The sequence below is a fragment of the Oncorhynchus mykiss genome, chromosome 3, assembly GCF_057628025.1.
Source record: "Oncorhynchus mykiss isolate SJ-2025 chromosome 3, ASM5762802v1, whole genome shotgun sequence".
In the NCBI taxonomy this organism is placed as follows: domain Eukaryota; kingdom Metazoa; phylum Chordata; class Actinopteri; order Salmoniformes; family Salmonidae; genus Oncorhynchus; species Oncorhynchus mykiss.
The window spans coordinates 10542652-10562251 of record NC_143024.1 but is presented as its reverse complement, the minus strand read 5'-3'; the positions used below and the strand labels follow the sequence as shown (position 1 = coordinate 10562251).

Genomic DNA, 19600 nt, shown 5'->3' with positions numbered 1-19600 from the left:
TGTCCTGTCTACCCTACTGCCTGTGTTGCTGCTGACAACAAACCTCATAACCCCTGTCCTGTCTACCCTACTGCCTGTGTTGCTGCTGACAACAAACCTCATAACCCCTGTCCTGTCTACCCTACTGCCTGTGTTGCTGCTGACAACAAACCTCATAACCCCTGTCCTGTCTACCCTACTGCCTGTGTTGCTGCTGACAACAAACCTCATAACCCCTGTCCTGTCCTGTCTACCCTACTGCCTGTGTTGCTGCTGACAACAAACCTCTTAATCCCTGTCCTGTCTACCCTACTGCCTGTGTTGCTGCTGACAACAAACCTCATAACCCCTGTCCTGTCCTGTCTACCCTACTGCCTGTGTTGCTGCTGACAACAAACCTTATAACCCCTGTCCTGTCTACCCTACTGCCTGTGTTGCTGCTGACAACAAACCTCATAACCCCTGTCCTGTCTACCCTACTGCCTGTGTTGCTGCTGACAACAAACCTCATAACCCCTGTCCTGTCCTGTCTACCCTACTGCCTGTGTTGCTGCTGACAACAAACCTCATAACCCCTGTCCTGTCTACCCTACTGCCTGTGTTACTGCTGACAACAAACCTCATAACCCCTGTCCTGTCTACCCTACTGCCTGTGTTACTGCTGACAACAAACCTCATAACCCCTGTCCTGTCTACCCTACTGCCTGTGTTGCTGCTGACAACAAACCTCTTAATCCCTGTCCTGTCTACCCTACTGCCTGTGTTACTGCTGACAACAAACCTCATAACCCCTGTCCTGTCTACCCTACTGCCTGTGTTGCTGCTGACAACAAACCTCATAACCCCTGTCCTGTCTACCCTACTGCCTGTGTTGCTGCTGACAACAAACCTCATAACCCCTGTCCTGTCTACCCTACTGCCTGTGTTGCTGCTGACAACGAACCTCATAACCCCTGTCTACCCTACTGCCTGTGTTGCTGCTGACAATAAACCTCATAACCCCTGTCCTGTCTACCCTACTGCCTGTGTTGCTGCTGACAATAAACCACAACATACGGCTATGATAGACTGTCCTCTACCTATGCTGTTCTCACTGCATTGTGGGTAATAAGAGTTTATACCCAACGGTTGTCATACTGTACGTCATTTGGGTGATGTGTAATCTGTATGGATGTTCCTCTGTGGAAATAGTATCTCTGATATGTTAGAATGTAACAATGCCGGGAGGGTTTCCACCAGTAACATGTAATGGACAGTTCTGGTGTGAAAGCCATCTGTGTCTATTGTCTGGCTTTTTATATGTGATGGATCAAATTGACGACTCCCTATTTTATTTATTTTTATAACATGAGACGTCTGTAATACATAAAGACTGTAGCTATCAGTGATCCTAGGAAGACGCTTAAATAAGCCCTGAGATAAGATGTATTAATGTTTGGTCAAATCTTTCAAATGATGAAAAACGGATTATATTAAGATTTAAATGATATAGAAATGCAACGTACGTATAGTACCACTTTGTAATTATGACGAAATTATTTTTACAAAATGTATTTGAAAAGATTTGTCACGACCCAAATCTTAATACTAACCAATCAAATGTGACTTCCTGGATGAGTTTGTTTGTTGTTTATGATGACATGGATATGATACATGGTTTACTAGAGTATTGACCAATGAAATAAATGACAACACTTATTGAGCCGATCTCAATCAAATTTCAATCAATAAAAAGTTGATACACTTTTAACCTCGTAGAGCTCAAATAACAACTGACTTGACAATGCAGACATTGAGACAAACACTATTATTGTTCACTTAAGAGTCAATGGAAATCAATGCAAAACTGAGAAAATGTGAGAGAATCTTGTCTGATATACTGTACACTTTGCAGTGAACTACAAAATACTTGACTAAATGTTTTGAGCACAACAGTACATACACAGTAAGCTTAATGACATGACACAAAAAGAGGGAAACATAAGAGTACACAACAGGATCACCACTCAAGTGGTTAATGCCCTAACTTGGTAGAAGATTATCCCCATATGAATATGATGCATAATTACAATAGGTTTGACGCCTGTGTCCTACTATGGTATCATCACAAATACATGATCAACTTCCGCTAATATACTGAGTGTACAAAACATTCCATGACAGACTGACCAGGTGAATCCAGGTGAAAGCTATGATCCCTTATTGATGTCACTTTGTTAAATCCACTTCAATCAGTGTAGATGAAGGGGAGGAGACCTGGTTAAAGAATGATTTTTAAGTCTTGAGACATGGATTGTGTATGTGTGCCATTCTTATGGTGAATGGGTAAGACAAAAGATGTCAGTGCCTTTGAACAGGGTTATGGTAGTAGGTGCCAGGTGCACCGGTTTGTATCAAGAACTGCAAAGCTGCTGGGTTTTTCCACGCTCAACAGCTTCCCGTGTGTATCAAGAATGGTCCACCACCCAAAGGACATCCAGCCAATTTGACACAACTGTGGGAAGCATTGGAGTCAACATGGGCCAGCATCCCTGTGGAACGCTTTGGACACCTTGTAGAGTCCATTCTCTGGCAAATTGAGAATGTTCTGAGGGCAAAAAGGGGGTGCAACTCAATATTAGGAAGGTGTACTTAATGTTTTGTACACTCAGTGTATATTTAGATTGAAAAACACCTACATATATTTTCTTTTCATTGAATGGAGGTTAAATAACTGATAAACCCTGTGTATAATTTTTTTTATTTTTTTTATCAAGATCTTAATGAAGAGTTTGGGCAGGGTTCAACTGCAATGTTCTTCAATCCTACTCCTGGGGACCTTAGTGGTGTGCAGGCTTTGTTCCAGCCTGGTACTTCAACATCTAATTCAACTAACCAACAAATCATCAATCCCTTTATTCCAAGGAATGTAAAGCTGGAGTCAATAATAACCTAAACGAACCTGTCCTCTGCTCAGTTCTCCCCAGTGGAATCATACCAAAGACTCTAGAAACGCTTGGCATTCAGCATTATTAAGGAGATGAATTTGGGTAAAAGGCCCCGCGGTAGACTAGCGTCTTACCCAGGGGTTGTACTTGTACACTAAACTACCTCATGCTACAGAAACAGGAGATGGTCTCCTGCCCTCCTGTACGTTCAGGCTCGGACAAGGCTGCTCAGTTGATGACCTCATTGTGGTCGTAGTAGTGCTCCAGCTCAGAGAAGATGTCGTTGGGGTTCCTGCAGCTGAGGTTACAGAAGCAGGCGTTGATCCACATCACCTGCCATGTCAGAGTGGCTCCGTCGGGACACTCGAACTCCACCTCGATAGTCTTGGACTTGTAAGGGATGCAGCAGCGATCGTCTGTGGCCACGCAGACACCACAGTATTTTGGACGGTAGGGCTTCTTGCTGTTGCAGCCTGAGATTGTGAAGTTCTGGCTCTGCTCCTCCCTGTAAATGTTCAGACACTTCTTCCCTGGCTGAGGGGTTCATAGGTCAACATGGGTCAGAATCAACACTTGAGTGGTTGACATATGGAGTCAGGATAACGTTACACTGTCAAAATGATGTTCAACTGTATTGAGAAAACATATGTCACCCATATGACTTTAAAACCATGTTTACATGCACAATACATGAGTTGATGAAGTTGGGCCTGGTTTCATTGAAAGCAAAAGTGAGAGATATTGTGTGTGTCTATAAAGTGTACTACTTTTGACCAGGGACCAACCTATTCCCTATAAAGTGTACTACTTTTTACCAGGGACCAACCTATTCCCTATAAAGTGCACTACTTTTGATCAGGGACCAACCTATTCCCTATAAAGTGCACTACTTTTGACCAGAGCCCTATGGGTAGTACACTTTATAGGGAATAGGGTGCCATTTAGGGCACAAGCCACGACAGATGTTCTCACCTTGATGTGCTTGGTGATGTCCACGTCACAGGGCCGGATGTTGCAGAGGCGCGACTCCTTGATCAACTCACACTGGTCGTTGGCGTTGGAGATCCTCAGGGACAGGCCACGTCCACAGGTCTTGGAACACGGGGACCAGGAGGTTGTCTGGGTAATGCAGTTCTTATGCCAGACCTCATTGTGGCTGGCGCGCACTGCCATGTCAACAGAGGAACAGACTCCTGATTAGGGATGCCAAATTCCGGTAACTCCAGCCCCCCAAAAAACGCCCAGGTTTTCCAGAAATACTGGTTGGAAGATTCCTGGATTCCCTGCTTATTCCTTCCTGATTTCAGGAATCTTCCAAACGGGTTTTCTGGGAAACCAATGGGCCCCATAGTGCTCTGGTCAAAAGTAGTGCACTACATAGGACATAGGGTACCATTTGAGATGCAGCCCATAGAATCTAGTAGTGTACCTATCTCCTCATGCCTGGTGTCTGCCTTGCGCGTCTTCCTGGGCTCGTCACAGATCCACTGCTCACAGCATCGGCCCGGCAGTTTGACCCGCCTGGGCGTCTGGCACCACACCCGGGGCGGTTGGGAGTCTGTGCAGAGCGGCACACAACCGATGGCGCCGTTTACACACAGACAGCGGTACTTACAGCTGGGTTGGAAGCTCTGACCGTTGCGGTAGATCACTCCGTCGTACTCGCAGCCTGTGCCCACCATGTCTGTTTGATAGATCATGTAAAATATTAAGAGTCAGCGCTACACAGTAAAGTACATCCCCTATAGGAAAACAAGAAACGCGTTATAGTTGAGACTGTTCAATGTCGGCATTCCAGCTCTAAACGCCTTCCTCAAGAGAGACCCGTGTCAATGTACGGTGGCACACAAAGAAATACATGCATCAATTCAGTTGTCGAATCAAAACAACGTCCCTTCTCATTACTGTCTCTATATTTACAAACGGACTTCACAGCACAGATGGAGATGGTACAACGATACAACTCAAAGAGGAAAGTTATCTGACTTCACAGCACAGATGGAGATGGTACAACGATACAACTCAAAGAGGAAAGTTATCTGACTTCACAGCACAGATGGAGATGGTACAACGATACAACTCAAAGAGGAAAGTTATCTGACTTCACAGCACAGATGGAGATGATACAACGATACAACTCAAAGAGGAAAGTTATCTGACTTCACAGCACAGATGGAGATGATACAACTCAAAGAGGAAAGTTATCTGATTTCACAGCACAGATGGAGATGATACAACGATACAACTCAAAGAGGAAAGTTATCTGACTTCACAGCACAGATGGAGATGGTACAACGATACAACTCATAGAGGAAAGTTATCTGACTTCACAGCACAGATGGAGATGGTACAACGATACAACTCAAAGAGGAAAGTTATCTGACTTCACAGCACAGATGGAGATGGTACAACGATACAACTCAAAGAGGAAAGTTATCTGACTTCACAGCACAGATGGAGATGGTACAACGATACAACTCAAAGAGGAAAGTTATCTGACTTCACAGCACAGATGGAGATGATACAACGATACAACTCAAAGAGGAAAGTTATCTGACTTCACAGCACAGATGGAGATGATACAACTCAAAGAGGAAAGTTATCTGACTTCACAGCACAGATGGAGATGGTACAACGATACAACTCAAAGAGGAAAGTTATCTGACTTCACAGCACAGATGGAGATGGTACAACGATACAACTCAAAGAGGAAAGTTATCTGACTTCACAGCACAGATGGAGATGGTACAACGATACAACTCAAAGACGAAAGTTATCTGACTTCACAGCACAGATGGAGATGGTACAACGATACAACTCAAAGAGGAAAGTTATCTGACTTCACAGCACAGATGGAGATGATACAACGATACAACTCAAAGAGGAAAGTTATCTGACTTCACAGCACAGATGGAGATGGTACAACGATACAACTCAAAGAGGAAAGTTATCTGACTTCACAGCACAGATGGAGATGGTACAACGATACAACTCAAAGAGGAAAGTTATCTGACACTTACAGGCACATACTCCTTTTTCGTACCTCGGCTTGTCCACGCTGTAGTCACAGTACAGTCCCTTATGGTAGTCACAGACGTCTGCCTCGTTGCAGGTCTCCCCCACCTGCTTGGAACAGGCCTTACAGCAGTCACAGCCGTCCATCAGCACACTGACCCCTGGCGGACACAGGGGGGCGCTCTTGGCACACTTGCACGGCCATTTGCAGTACGCTGTGCGGTTATACAGCTCTATGGTCGCCGTCAAGGGAGGCATGGCTGTGGAATGTTGGGAAAAGACCTGTAGGATGGACAGAACAACATTTATGAAAGACTGGGTTATACTGGTGGGTTGGTCTTTAGCATGTCATGTTGTGCTATTCCTGAAAACCCACAGAATGGAGACCAGCAGCAGCTCCAGGTTCATCATCACTACCTATGTCATTGGTCATGTGCACCAACAACTAACATCCCCTCCTCACATAGCCAGTATAGTGATATAGTAGACAGGGGTTATGGGGTCACCCAGCCAGTATAGTGATATAGTAGACAGGGGTTATGGGACCACCCAGCCAGTATAGTGATACAGTAGACAGGGGTTATGGGGTCACCCAGCCAGTATAGTGATTCAGTAGACAGGGGTTATGGGGTCACCCAGCCAGTATAGTGATACAGTAGACAGGGGTTATGGGGTCATCCAGCCAGTATAGTGATACAGTAGACAGGGGTTATGGGACCACCCAGCCAGTATAGTGATACAGTAGACAGGGGTTATGGGGTCACCCAGCCAGTATAGTGATACAGTAGACAGGGGTTATGGGGTCACCCAGCCAGTATAGTGATACAGTAGACAGGGGTTATGGGGTCACTCTGCCAGTATAGTGATACAGTAGACAGGGGTTACATTTGAATGGGGCCTGTAGTTGCATTCACCCCAAATTTGTTGTGGAAGGAAGTCGTTCTTCCAGGAACATTTTTAACAGTAGTACGTGACATCAGACCACAGCAGGTGGAAATATGTTTGATTCCAGAGGGAAACACTCTGACACATTTCCAAACTAAGGCCAGGAGTTCCACCACCAACCTAAAGATGAAGATAAAGTTGTGTATGAGGCTGCAGTATTGTAGACTGAAGATCAATGTAGGGTAGGGATCACATGCAAAACATACCCGTTTGTTCTTCCTTAGTCTTTACATTTATTGAATTCAATCTAGTTCAGTCAGCCCCATGGACACAAATACCACATTGGATCTAGTGGTTTGGTTTCCCCTTATAAAGTAATCCATGGGACTAGTGACTGAAAGAAATAAATCACTTTCAGGCCAGGGTCATTTAACCACACCTACCAAATAACACACTTCAAACTATATTAGTCAGAGACAGTACTGAGGTAGTACCTGACCTGTCATTAGCTGAGCTAAAATGAGAGAGAGTGAAGGAAAGAGAGAGTGGAGGAGAGAGTAGAGCTAAGAGAGGAAGAGAGAGTAGAGGAAAGAGAGAGTGGAGGAGAGACTAGAGGAAAGAGAGAAAGAGAGAGTGGAGGAGAGAGTAGAGTAAAGAGAAGAGAGTAGAGTAAAGAGAAGAGAGTAGAGGAAAGAGAGAGTGGAGGAGAGAGTAGAGTAAAGAGATAAGAGAGTAGAGGAAAGAGAGAGTGGAGGAGAGAGTGAAGGAAAGAGAGAGTGGAGGAGAGAGTAGAGCTAAGAGAGGAAGAGAGAGTAGAGGAAAGAGAGAGTGGAGGAGAGAGTAGAGGAAAGAGATACGAGAGTAGAGGAGAGAGTAGAGCTAAGAGAGGAAGAGAGTAGAGGAAAGAGAGATTGGAGGAGAGATTAGAGTAAAGAGAGAAAGAGAGAGTGGAGGAGAGAGTAGAGGAGAGAGTAGAGCTAAGAGAGGAAGAGAGAGTAGAGGAAAGAGAGAGTGGAGGAGAGATTAGAGTAAAGAGAGAAAGAGAGTGGAGGAGAGAGTAGAGCTAAGAGAGGAAGAGAGAGTAGAGGAGAGAGTAGAGCTAAGAGAGGAAGAGAGAGTAGAGGAAAGAGAGAGTGGAGGAGAGACTAGAGTAAAGAGAGAAAGGGAGAGTAGAGGAAAGAGAGGAAGAGAGAGTGGAAGAGAGAGCTAAGAGAGGAAGAGAGAGTGGAGGAGAGAGTAGAGGAAAGAGAGAGTGGAGGAGAGAGTAGAGGAGTGCCCAATCTTAGCGTTTCATGACTGTCTAGGTTTCAGCGCTAGCACAGAGACAGATTCTGAGTAGGTCTATTGTATGATTAACATTGACAACACGATTATAGCCAGTGTCAATGCGAAACCAATAATGGGTAATTGGCACCGCGCGCAAAAAGTCTCTGTGTGTTATTACGCAATTAAATAATCTAATCTGTATAGATGTGCACAACCTGCGATCATTTATATGTCTCATATTCTTATGATCTGTAATCCATAACCTGTAATCTTGAAAACCATAGATAAAATAAATAAAAAGTTAGTATGAACGTTAGAATTAAATCAAATAATTAATGTTACCTGATGAGTGCTGGCTACTATTAGAATCCACGGCAGAAGCCACCTCATTACGAGATTCCAATATCAACTTCATTGAACCCAGAATGAGATTCTTGTAAAAAAAAATATATAATTTATTCCACGAGCTAAGATTGTTGTAAAGCGGCGCCGTGCAAATGACAGCCAGCGCCGGTCAACGCTCGCTACAAGTGAGTCCTTCTGTCTGACGTCACATTTCGGGACAAACCCTGGAGTTTTGCTTTGGTGGTTTTAATCCCTTCCTTTTCTCCAGTCCCCACCTCTCCCTCCTCCACACACACACACACACACAAATATTTTTAAAAAGCTTGGGCTGACCAACAAAAATAAATAGTTGATACAACATAACATCATCTTCCTTAAAGCTTCTCTGTATGTTGATTTATTAATAAAAACAATTTTAAACAAATTCAAACCAATCGCCTGCCCGCCTGCCTGATAAATTCATTTCATAGCCCAATAAAATGTCCAAAACCCCAATTTAACTCACACATAAACTTGAAGAATAACCTTGCACATAAAATATGTGCTTTTAATAATCCCAGTCAAAGGTCAACTATAAACTTCACTCAAACAGTCACTTCTACAAGCAGATGCTGAAATACTTGGTGAACCATCGTTGTTGGGTTTTCAATGAGATGTTGAATTGAACGCTGCAAAGGGATAAAAGCAGAGGATTTAACTAAACCACACACTGGCTTTCATTTCTTTAACATGTACAGTACAGCACTGGGTAAACAAAGTTATACTTTGGACAAGGACTACTGTGTTTCTTTAGAAATATACATTTTGATGCGGCAGGGTAGCCTAGTGGTTAGAGCGTTGGTCTTGTAACCGGAAGGTTTCAAACCCCCGAGTTGACAAGGTACAAATCTGTCGTTCTGGACAGGCAGTTCCTAGGGCACTGTTCCTAGGCCGTCATTGAAAATAAGAATTTGTTCTTAACTGACTTGAGGTTTTTAAAAAATCAGTCTTGGATATGGGGGGCTCTGGTACTCTCAAAGAGGCTCAGCGTTCAGGGTTAACAAGCCACACAGGCCCCCTGGACCAGAGCTAAAAATTTAGAAATGGTTCCAGGGGAATACTGTATTAATCCTAAAAGGTACGAGAGGAATACTGTATTAATCCTAAAATGTTATATAGGAATACTGTATTAATCCTAAACTGTTATAGAGGAATACTGTATTCATCCTAAAATGTTATAGAGGAATACTGTATTAATTATAAAAGGTACAAGAGGAATACTGTATTAATCCTAAACTGTTATAGAGGAATACTGTATTCATCCTAAAATGTTATAGAGGAATACTGTATTAATCCTAAAATGTTATAGAGGAATACTGTATTAATCCTAAAATGTTATAGAGGAATACTGTATTAATCCTAAAATGTTATAGAGGAATACTGTATTAATCCTAAAATGTTATAGAGGAATACTGTATTCATCCTAAAATGTTATAGAGGAATACTGTATTAATCCTAAAATGTTATAGAGGAATACTGTATTAATCCTAAAATGTTATATAGGAATACTGTATTAATCCTAAAAGGTTCAAGAGGAGTACTGTATTAATCCTAAAATGTTATATAGGAATACTGTATTAATCCTAAAATGTTATAGAGGAGTACTGTATTAATCCTAAAAGCGGAGGATGTATCCTCAGTCAGAGGATCATATCCTATGATAATCAGACTGGCCAAACCTCAGTAGGGGATTGGGCATCCAGCAGGATATCTCTAGCAGAGCTCTGTATCCAACAGAGTAGATTCACTGATCTAGAGAATTACTTTAACCTTGTGGTGTGTCTAATAAATTAAAACGCACAACTAAAATCCACCCTTTGTCCTTAAAGCAGTTCTAGGAAATGACCAGGTGGGTTTTGGTATCCTAACTCATTGCTTTATCCTTGGATGTAGGCTGTTGCTAATTGATGCTGAATGGGTCGCTGCTTTTTGGAGAATTAAGGTGTAGAGAGTGGCTGGTATCCTGGCAGGTTTAGAAGATGCTGTGTCCAAAATGGTACTCTATTCCCTACCACTTTTGACCTGCATGTAGCGAATAGGTTGCCATTTGGGGACGCAGACAGAGAGGATGGGAAATCCCTCATTTAACTGTAGCTAACCTGTTGACCTCTCTGATGAGGACCGTGAACCCTCGGAACACTGACCTGTTGACCTCTCTGATGAGGACCGTGAACCCTCGAAACACTGACCTGTTGACCTCTCTGATGAGGACCGTGAACCCTCGGAACACTGACCTGTTGACCTCTCTGATGAGGACCGTGAACCCTCGGAACACTGACCTGTTGACCTCTCTGATGAGGACCGTGAACCCTCGGAACACTGACCTGTTGACCTCTCTGATGAGGACCGTGAACCCTCGGAATACTGACCTGTTGACCTCTCTGATGAGGACCGTGAACCCTGGAAACACTGACCTGTTGACCTCTCTGATGAGGAACACTATCACAAGCACTGATATTTGTTGATTGGGAGATCGTGGATGCATCCCAAATGGGATTAAAGGCACTACTTTTGACCAGGGCCCATATGGCTCTGGTCAAAAGTAGTGCACTCCATAGGGAATAGGGTGCCATTTGGGATGTAGACCAGCCTGCAACACCAGTTGCATCATAGCATGGCCTCTTGAACTGGTAGTTGAACTAGAAGAGGAGAGGTGTGGTAGGCTGAGCATGAATCTGTCTAGAGGACAATGAAAGGTGTGGTAGGTTTAGCATTAATCTGTCTAGAGGACATGGAGAACTGTGGTAGGCCTAGCATTAATATGTCCAGAGAACATGGAGAGCTGTGGTAGGCTTAGCATTCATTTGTCTAGAGGACATGGAGAGCTGTGGTGGGTTTATCATTAATCTGTCTAGAGGACAATGAAATGTGTGGTAGGCCTAGCATTAATCTGTCTAGAGGACATGGAGAGGTGTGGTGTGGTAGGACTAGCATTAATCTGTCTAGAGGACATGGAGAAGTGTGGTGTGGTAGGACTAGCATTAATCTGTCTAGAGGACACGGAGAGGTGTGGTGTGGTAGGACTAGCATTAATCTGTCCAGATGACACGGAGAGGTGTGGTAGGACTAGCATTAATCTGTCCAGATTACATGGAGAGGTGTGGTGTGGTAGGACTAGCATTAATCTGTCTGGAGGACATGGAGAGGTGTGATGTGGTAGGACTAGCATTAATCTGTCCAGATTACATGGAGAGGTGTGGTGTGGTAGGACTAGCATTAATCTGTCCAGACCACATAACTCATTTTTATTTCTCTGTTCATCTATTTGGCATCCATGAGGTGGAATGTGTACAACGTACACAGAACAGTGTAGTGTGTGTGAGCGCCAGGAACAAAGCTTAGCTACGGTCATGTAAGGTTAGGGCCAGCTCAGTCAGTCTCTACAAAACAGTAATAAACCCTGTAAGGTTAGGGCCAGCTCAGTCAGTCTCTACAGTAATAAACCCTGTAAGGTTAGGGCCAGCTCAGCCAGTCTCTACAGTAGTTAACCCTGGGGCCACTAGGACTAGAAGGACCTCATGGGCACCCTTATCTTTTAGATTGTATCTCTTGTGGTCTCCTTTCGAGCAACTGGCCAAAGTGGTGAATTATCCTGTGGGTGAACACATTCAAGAATGTGACATACAGTGGGGAGAACAAGTATTTGAAACACTGCCCTCACCTTCCTCATGATCATTGATGCCCCACGAGGTGAGATCTTGCATGGAGCCCCAGACCGAGGGTGATTGACCGTCATCTTGAACTTCTTCCATTTTCTAATAATTGCACCAACAGTTGTTGCCTTCTCACCAAGCTGCTTGCCTTTTGTCCTGTAGTCCATCCCAGCCTTGTGCAGGTCTACAATTGTATCCCTGATGTCCTTACACAGCTCTCTGGTCTTGGCCATTGTGGAGTGGTTGGAGTCTGATTGAGTGTGTGGACAGGTGTATTTTATACAGATAACGAGTTCAAACAGGTGCAGTTAATACAGGTAATGAGTGGAGAACAGGAGGGCTTCTTAAAGAAAAACTAACAGGTCTGTGACAGCTGGAATTCTTACTGGTTGGTAGGTGATCAAATACTTATGTCATGCAATAAAATGCTAATTAATTACTTAAAAATCCTGGAAAAAGTACTCAGGGCCCATATGACTCTGGTTAGAAGTAGTGCACTAAAATAGTAGGGTACACTATTGGGACTGAGCCAAATGAAACAAGACTTCACACCAAACGTACACTTCAATAAGACAGCTGTTTTACACCTCTATTATCAGTCTAGTAACTGACTCTGGAGATTCTCCGATTTGACTCAATTAAAGTAATGTCTCCTTGGTTACCAATCCCAGCACACAGACCCAAATGAGCTAGTTGACTTTAATGTTCAAGCCATCACGAGAGATGACCTGATTACTACTCTAGACGTGAAGAACGTATAAACAACACCACAGACTTCAGGAGTATTATGTAATGCAATTGTTTTATTGTTTTATTTCATTTGTGTGGAAACTAAACAGGCACTTAAATGACACGACTTAATTTACCGACTACTTTGGCAGTTGAAACAACATGTCATTTCTCACTATGTGTGAGTGATAAACCCTAAATGCAGATTAGACGATACGTAGTGTGGATGTTCTTTCTAATTATAAGCATCCTTCTCTGACTTGGGTTTGCTCTGGGTGACAGTTGTCAAGAAATCAACAAATAACTTGGTTTCTGGTGTTGGAGTTCCAGCCCCCAAACCAGCAGATTCCCCTTCCGACACAGCAGATGAAAGTTTGCCTGAAAAACAGAGAGACATCTTTCTTGTGACACCAAGTCATCCCGTGAAGTAAGAGTAGCTTCTCTAAAGTGGTGATATATGGATGTTTTTCCTAAAGATGAAAGGCTCTGCAGATGGAAACTGAACGTTTGGCACCATCTAAGTACATACAGTAGCAAACCTCTAATTACTGGCTACATACAGTGCAAAGTATTCAGACCCCTTGACTTGTTCCACATTTTGTTACGTTACAGCCTTATTCTAAAATGGATCACATTGGTTTTTTTTCTCATCAATCTACACACAATAACCCACAAAGACAAAGCAAAAACAGGTTTTTATAAATATGACATTAGTACTCAGTACTTTGTTGAAGCACCTTTGGCAGCGATTAACAGCCTTGAGTCTTCTTGGGTATGACGCTACAAGCTTGGCACACCTGTATTTGGGGAGTTTCTCCCATTCTTCTCTGCAGATCCTCTCAAGCTCTGTCAGGTTGGATGGGGAGCGTCGCTGCACAGCTATTTTCAGGTCTCTCCATTGATGTTCGATCGGGTTCAAGTCCGGGCTCAGCATTATGGTGCCAGCACCATTATGGTGCCAGCATCATGCATCATGCATATGGATGGTGCTAGGTTTCCTCCAGACGTGACGCTTGGCATTCAGGCCAAAGAGTTCAATCTTGGTTTCATCAGACCAGAGAATCTTGTTTCTCATGGTCTGAGTGTCCTTTAGGTGCCTTTAGGAAAACTCCCAGCTGGTTGTCATGTGCCTTTTACTGAGGAGTGGCTTCCGTATGGCCACTCTACCATAAAGGCCTGATTGATGGATTGCTACAGAGATGGTTGTCTTTCTGGTTCTCCCATCTCCACAGAGGAACTCTGGAACTCTGTCAGAGTGACCATCAGGTTCTTGGTCACTTCCCTGACCAAGGCCCTTCTGCCCCGATTGGTCAGTTTGGCCGGGTGGCCAGCTCTGGAAGAGTCTTGGTGGTTCCAAACTTCTTCCATTTAAGAATGTTGGAGTCCACTGAGTTCTTGGGGACCTTCAATGCTGCAGAAATGTTTTGGTACCCTTCTGCAGATCTGTGCCTAGACACAATCCTGTCTCGGAGCTCTACGGACAATTCCTTCGACCTCATGGCTTGGTTTCTGCTCTGTTCGACCTAACATAGACAGGTGTGTGCCTTTCCAAATCATGTCCAATCAATTGAATTTACCACAGGTGGACTCCAATCTAGTTGTATAAACATCTCAAGGATGATCAATGGAAACAGGATGCACCGGAGTTCAATTGTGAGTCTCATAGCAAAGGGTCTGAATACTTTGGTAAATACGTTTTTTAATTTTATACATTTGCAAAACTTTTTACTGTTTCTCTTTGTCATTATTGGGTATTGTGTATATGTATTATTTAATACATTTTAGAATAAGGCTGTAAAGTAACCAAACGAAGAAAAAGGAAGGTGTCTGAATACTGTATGTTTCTATGTATGTCCTTCTGACACTGAAATAACAGGAAGTGAATAATTAACACTTGTTTTCTGTGGGGTTTTTTTAGCCTTTGTGTTACTCTGTTTTTTTGGGGGGCAAAGATGTCTGTGGTTTGTTAGGCAAACTGATGATTTACATCATCTTATTTTGAGTTTGGACTTGTACCCACCAATGGAGGCGGTCAGAGAGGGGACGTAGTCGGCCCAGAAGGAGCACTGGGCCCTGCGGAGGCCCCTGTGGTTGCTGAGGCCTGGCTCCACCTCCATATAGCTGTCCCCCTCAGGGTGAGACTGGAAGGCATGCCAGAGGGGCAGCGCCGCCTCGCTGAAGGCCACGCGGGACACACTGTGAGCCTGGTTGGGATTTCTGTTCACAAGGAGAAGACGTACAAGTAAGAGACGTGATGTTCGCACGACTGTAAGTCACTTTGGAAAAAAGTGTCTGCTAAATGACAGATATGGTATATTCTGACGCCACATGCATAAGGCACTATTCTCCAGTCATGCAGATTGGTTTAGATGTACCAAACAATACAAAATAAACCAATTGATTTAGATTGAAAAGGAAATACTATAAAGTATGGTTGGCGTTTATTTAAAGTAATTTCTATTTAAAAAAAAAATAATTTACCCGGACTTGATGAAGTTGGCCATGTAGGTCATCATCTGTAGGGAGAGGCGTCTCTCTGTGTTGGTGAACAGGTCATAGGTCAGGGGGCTGTGGGGGAGGCCAAAGGCATAGTGGACATCCAGGGGTACTGACAGGTCAGCACTGAAATGAAAACAAATCACACACAAATAAACACTACATTATCATGCCACCTCCCTAGCAACACAGCAAAACAAAATAAATAATCCATCATCATGCCACTTCCCTAGCAACACAGCAAAACAAATAAATAATACATTGTCATGCCACTTCCCTAGCAACACAGCAAAACAAATAATACATTATCATGCCACTTCCCTAGCAACACAGCAAAACAAAATAAATAATACATCATCATGCCACTTCCCTAGCAACACAGCAAAACAAATAAATAATACATCATCATGCCACTTCCCTAGCAACACAGCAAAACAAAACAAATAAATAATAGATTATCATGCCGCTTCCATAGCAACACAGCAAAACACATGTAATAGTATTTCTGGACACAACGAGGTAGTCTGAGTTAACGCAAGTACTACTTGACTAGTAGTCAATGGTCTGGAGGCCTGACCTGACCTGGCTGCCTAGTCTTCCTCACACCCAGTGATTACCTGGTCTGGAGGCCTGACCTGACCTGGCTGCCTCGTCCTCCTCACACCCAGTGATTACCTGGTCTGGAGGCCTGACCTGACCTGGCTGCCTAGTCCTCCTCACACCCAGTGATTACCTGGTCTGGAGGCCTGACCTGACCTGGCTGCCTAGTCCTCCTCACACCCAGTGATTACCTGGTCTGGAGGCCTGACCTGACCTGGCTGCCTAGTCCTCCTCACACCCAGTGATTACCTGGTCTGGAGGCCTGACCTGACCTGGCTGCCTAGTCCTCCTCACACCCAGTGATTACCTGGTCTGGAGGCCTGACCTGACCTGGCTGCCTAGTCCTCCTCACACCCAGTGATTACCTGGTCTGGAGGCCTGACCTGACCTGGCTGCCTAGTCCTCCTCACACCCAGTGATTACCTGGTCTGGAGGCCTGACCTGACCTGGCTGCCTAGTCCTCCTCACACCCAGTGATTACCTGGTCTGGAGGCCTGACCTGACCTGGCTGCCTCGTCCTCCTCACACCCAGTGATTACCTGGTCTGGAGGCCTGACCTGACCTGGCTGCCTAGTCCTCCTCACACCCAGTGATTACCTGGTCTGGAGGCCTGACCTGACCTGGCTGCCTAGTCCTCCTCACACCCAGTGATTACCTGGTCTGGAGGCCTGACCTGACCTGGCTGCCTAGTCCTCCTCACACCCAGTGATTACCTGGTCTGGAGGCCTGACCTGACCTGGCTGCCTAGTCCTCCTCACACCCAGTGATTACCTGGTCTGGGCGGTGTCCTCAGGCAGGTAGTACATGAACACATTGGATCTGGTGTTAGCTGCCCAGAAGTTGGCCATCTTTATGGTGGGACACACAATGAAGAGATCTCTGCACAGAGACACAGAGAGACAGATACAGAGAGACGGTGAGAGAGACAGACAGAGAGACGGTGAGAGAGACAGATACAGAGAGACGGTGAGAGAGAGAGACAGAGAGACAGAGAGAGACAGAGAGAGAGAGACGGTGAGACAGAGAGACAGAGAGAGACAGATACAGAGAGACATGAGAAATGTAACACACTTCACATCATCGTTTCCCTTTTCTTTGTGGACAAAGACTGAGAGAAAGGATACAGCAAGGTGTACCTATTCTGTACATGACAGGACAGCAGTTCACTGACAATCACTCACACAGTGTTGTCTAACAAACCTAACATTTACATGTGTGACTGAGGGCCATGAGTGTGTATGTTTGTGTCTTGAGAAAAGATGGTCTCTGTCTGGCTGCCACAGTGCCAGGCTAGTTAACTAAGACTAGGTTCCAAATGGCACCCTATTCCCTATACAGTGCACTACTTTTGACCAGTGCCTATAGGGGTTAGTGCACTATGCAGGGAATAGGGTGCAATTTGGGACACAGACAGTGTGTTACAGCAGGGCAGGTATTTACTGAGTGAGGACCACTCCTGCTGCAGCCAAAATACACTGATGGATCTGGATAAACAAGCAGTGGACCTATCTGCCTTTAAATTACAGGCGTTTTAAACTCTGGAAAATGTCTAGTATAACTCCTAGCATAGTGAGAGTTTCAGGTCAGGACTCTTTTACTGAAATACATGTTGACATGGTCTTCTTGTGAATGTGAGCTATGCTGTTGTTTGTCTTCAAGGCATCGGTCGGTTGCTATCCTCAGCTAACCTCAGGTCCATGGGTGTGTTGTGTGGGTCAGCCTCAGCCCTGTTCCCTGCTATATTTGACACTAGTTATTATGTGGGCGAAGTCCAGTAGACGCTGAAGAGCAGAGGCAGCAGCCACCGTACATATCACTAGCGAAGCCTGGATCAAGGGCATTAGAAGAATATCTCTGTCAATACTGGAGAAATATGCAGAACATCTCTGTCAATACTGCAGATATACAGTACACAGAACATGTCTGTCAATACTGCAGATATACAGTACACAGAACATGTCTGTCAATACTGCAGATATACAGTATACAGAACATGTCTGTCAATACTGCAGATATACAGTACACAGAACATGTCTGTCAATACTGCAGGTATACAGAACATGTCTGTCAATACTGCAGATATACAGTATACAGAACATGTCTGTCAATACTGCAGATATACTGTATACAGAACATGTCTGTCAATACTGCAGATATACAGTATACAGAACATGTCTGTCAATACTGCAGATATACAGTATACAGAACATGTCTGTCAATACCGCAGATATACAGTATACAGAACATGTCTGTCAATACCGCAGATATACAGTATACAGAACATGTCTGTCAATACTGCAGATATGTTCTGTATACTGTATATCTGCAGTATTGACAGACATGTTCTGTATACTGTATATCTGCAGTATTGACAGACATGTTCTGTATACTGTATGTCTGTCAATACTGCAGACTGTATGAGCTGATCTACACTGAACAGAAATATAAAGGCAACATGTAAAGTGTTGGTCCCATGTTTCATGAGCTGAAATTCAAAATCCTAGCAAATTATCCAAATGCACAAAAAGCGTATTTCTCTCAAATTTTGCACACAAATTGCTTACATCCCTGTTAGTGAGCATTTCTCCATTGCCAATATAATCCATCCACTTGACAAGTGTGGAATATCAAGAAGCTGATTAAACAGTATGATCATTGCACAGGTGCACCTTGTGCCATGGACGATAAAAGGCCACTTTTAAATGTGCAGTTTTGTCACACAACACAATGTCGCAGATGTCTCAAGTTGTCAGGGTGAGTACAATTGGCATGCAGACTGCAGGAATGTCCAGCAGAGCTGCTGCCAGAGAACTGAATGTTCCTTTCTCTACCATAAGCCGCCTCCAACATAGTTTTAAAGAATTTATTTCAATTGACTGATTTCCTTTATATGAACTGTAACTCAAGTAAAATCTTTGAAATTGTTGCATGGTGCACATGTATTTTTGTTCAGTATAGAATCAGATTCCATCTATCCATTCATTTTATAACCCAAAAGGCAAAACTGGTCCTAGAACAGGATTCCTTCTCTAAGGCACTTTATGAATATGGGCCCTGACATATACTGTTTTCTTATGGCATATTTCTGGTGAAAAGCTTGGTCTGCGCCACGTGTCAGGGCCACGTTAAATGGCCGAACCACGGCACCTAGTAGTTCTATTTCCGAATTGTTACATTCTTTTCTTTTCTAAACACGCTGCTTCTAACACCCTCAGTAAAACAGTTCACACAGTCCTTCTAAATCCTCAGGTTATTTCAGTCTTCAGTCGGCTGGCTGTTTCCTTCCTCAAGACCACAAGTGAAACGCACTCTGTTCCAGCTCTTCATAGTTGTGTCCCAAATGGCACCCTATTCCCTTTATAGTGCACTACTTTTGAACAGGAGTCACGGCACTCCCACAGGGCTCTGGACTAAATGAGTCCACTATATAGGGAATAGGGTGTCATTTGGAATGTATGCTCTGTTCCAGTTTGTCAATCACATTAAAGCAACATATAACAGTGTAAAGAGATCAATAGTCGAGCTATGGGTTTCCACTCACACTGCATAGAACTCACTGCATAGAACTCAATGTATGGCCTTCAGAAAGTATTCATCCCCCTTGACGTATTCCACATGTTGTTGTGTTAGAGCCTGAATTAAAAATGGATTAAATAAAACACGCTC

General features: G+C 43.9%; 2 protein-coding genes across 3 annotated transcripts in view; both read right to left on the bottom strand.

Moving 5' to 3' along the window:
- Positions 1-1517: 1517 nt before the first annotated feature.
- Positions 1518-8699, bottom strand: LOC149984332 (CCN family member 4-like). Of its 2 annotated transcripts, none has more exons than XM_090220340.1 (5): positions 8415-8699; positions 5927-6203; positions 4336-4590; positions 3879-4072; positions 1518-3440 (listed from the first exon to the last, which is right to left on the bottom strand). In XM_090220340.1, exons 1-5 carry the CDS (start codon positions 8460-8462, stop codon positions 3135-3137), a joined length of 1080 nt encoding a protein of 359 aa, XP_090076466.1. In that variant the 5' UTR covers positions 8463-8699; the 3' UTR covers positions 1518-3134. The 2 variants fall into 2 exon arrangements, with proteins under 2 accessions (XP_090076466.1, XP_090076470.1); XM_090220344.1 differs by having other exon boundaries at positions 5950-6203; positions 8415-8644.
- A 4199-nt stretch (positions 8700-12898) lies between these two features.
- The window catches only part of LOC110520804 (thyroglobulin), a 91211-nt gene continuing 84509 nt past the window's right edge, over positions 12899-19600 (bottom strand). The window contains exons 47-50 of the mRNA XM_090230534.1: positions 16706-16813; positions 15320-15460; positions 14859-15055; positions 12899-13216 (exon numbers count right to left, since the gene is read on the bottom strand). Coding sequence (XP_090086660.1) covers positions 13074-13216; positions 14859-15055; positions 15320-15460; positions 16706-16813 — 589 coding nt within the window. The 3' untranslated portion in view covers positions 12899-13073. The remainder of the gene's footprint in view (positions 13217-14858; positions 15056-15319; positions 15461-16705; positions 16814-19600) is intronic.

Coding starts and splice junctions, on each gene's coding strand:
- LOC149984332 (XM_090220340.1), bottom strand. CDS start 8,462: ATGAGGTGGCTTCTGCCGTGGATTCTAATAGTAGCCAGCACTCATCAG. Junction 6,204..8,414: donor TAGTAGCCAGCACTCATCAG/GTAACATTAATT, acceptor TCCATCCTACAG/GTCTTTTCCCAACATTCCAC. Junction 4,591..5,926: donor CGAAAAAGGAGTATGTGCCT/GTAAGTGTCAGA, acceptor TCTATCAAACAG/ACATGGTGGGCACAGGCTGC.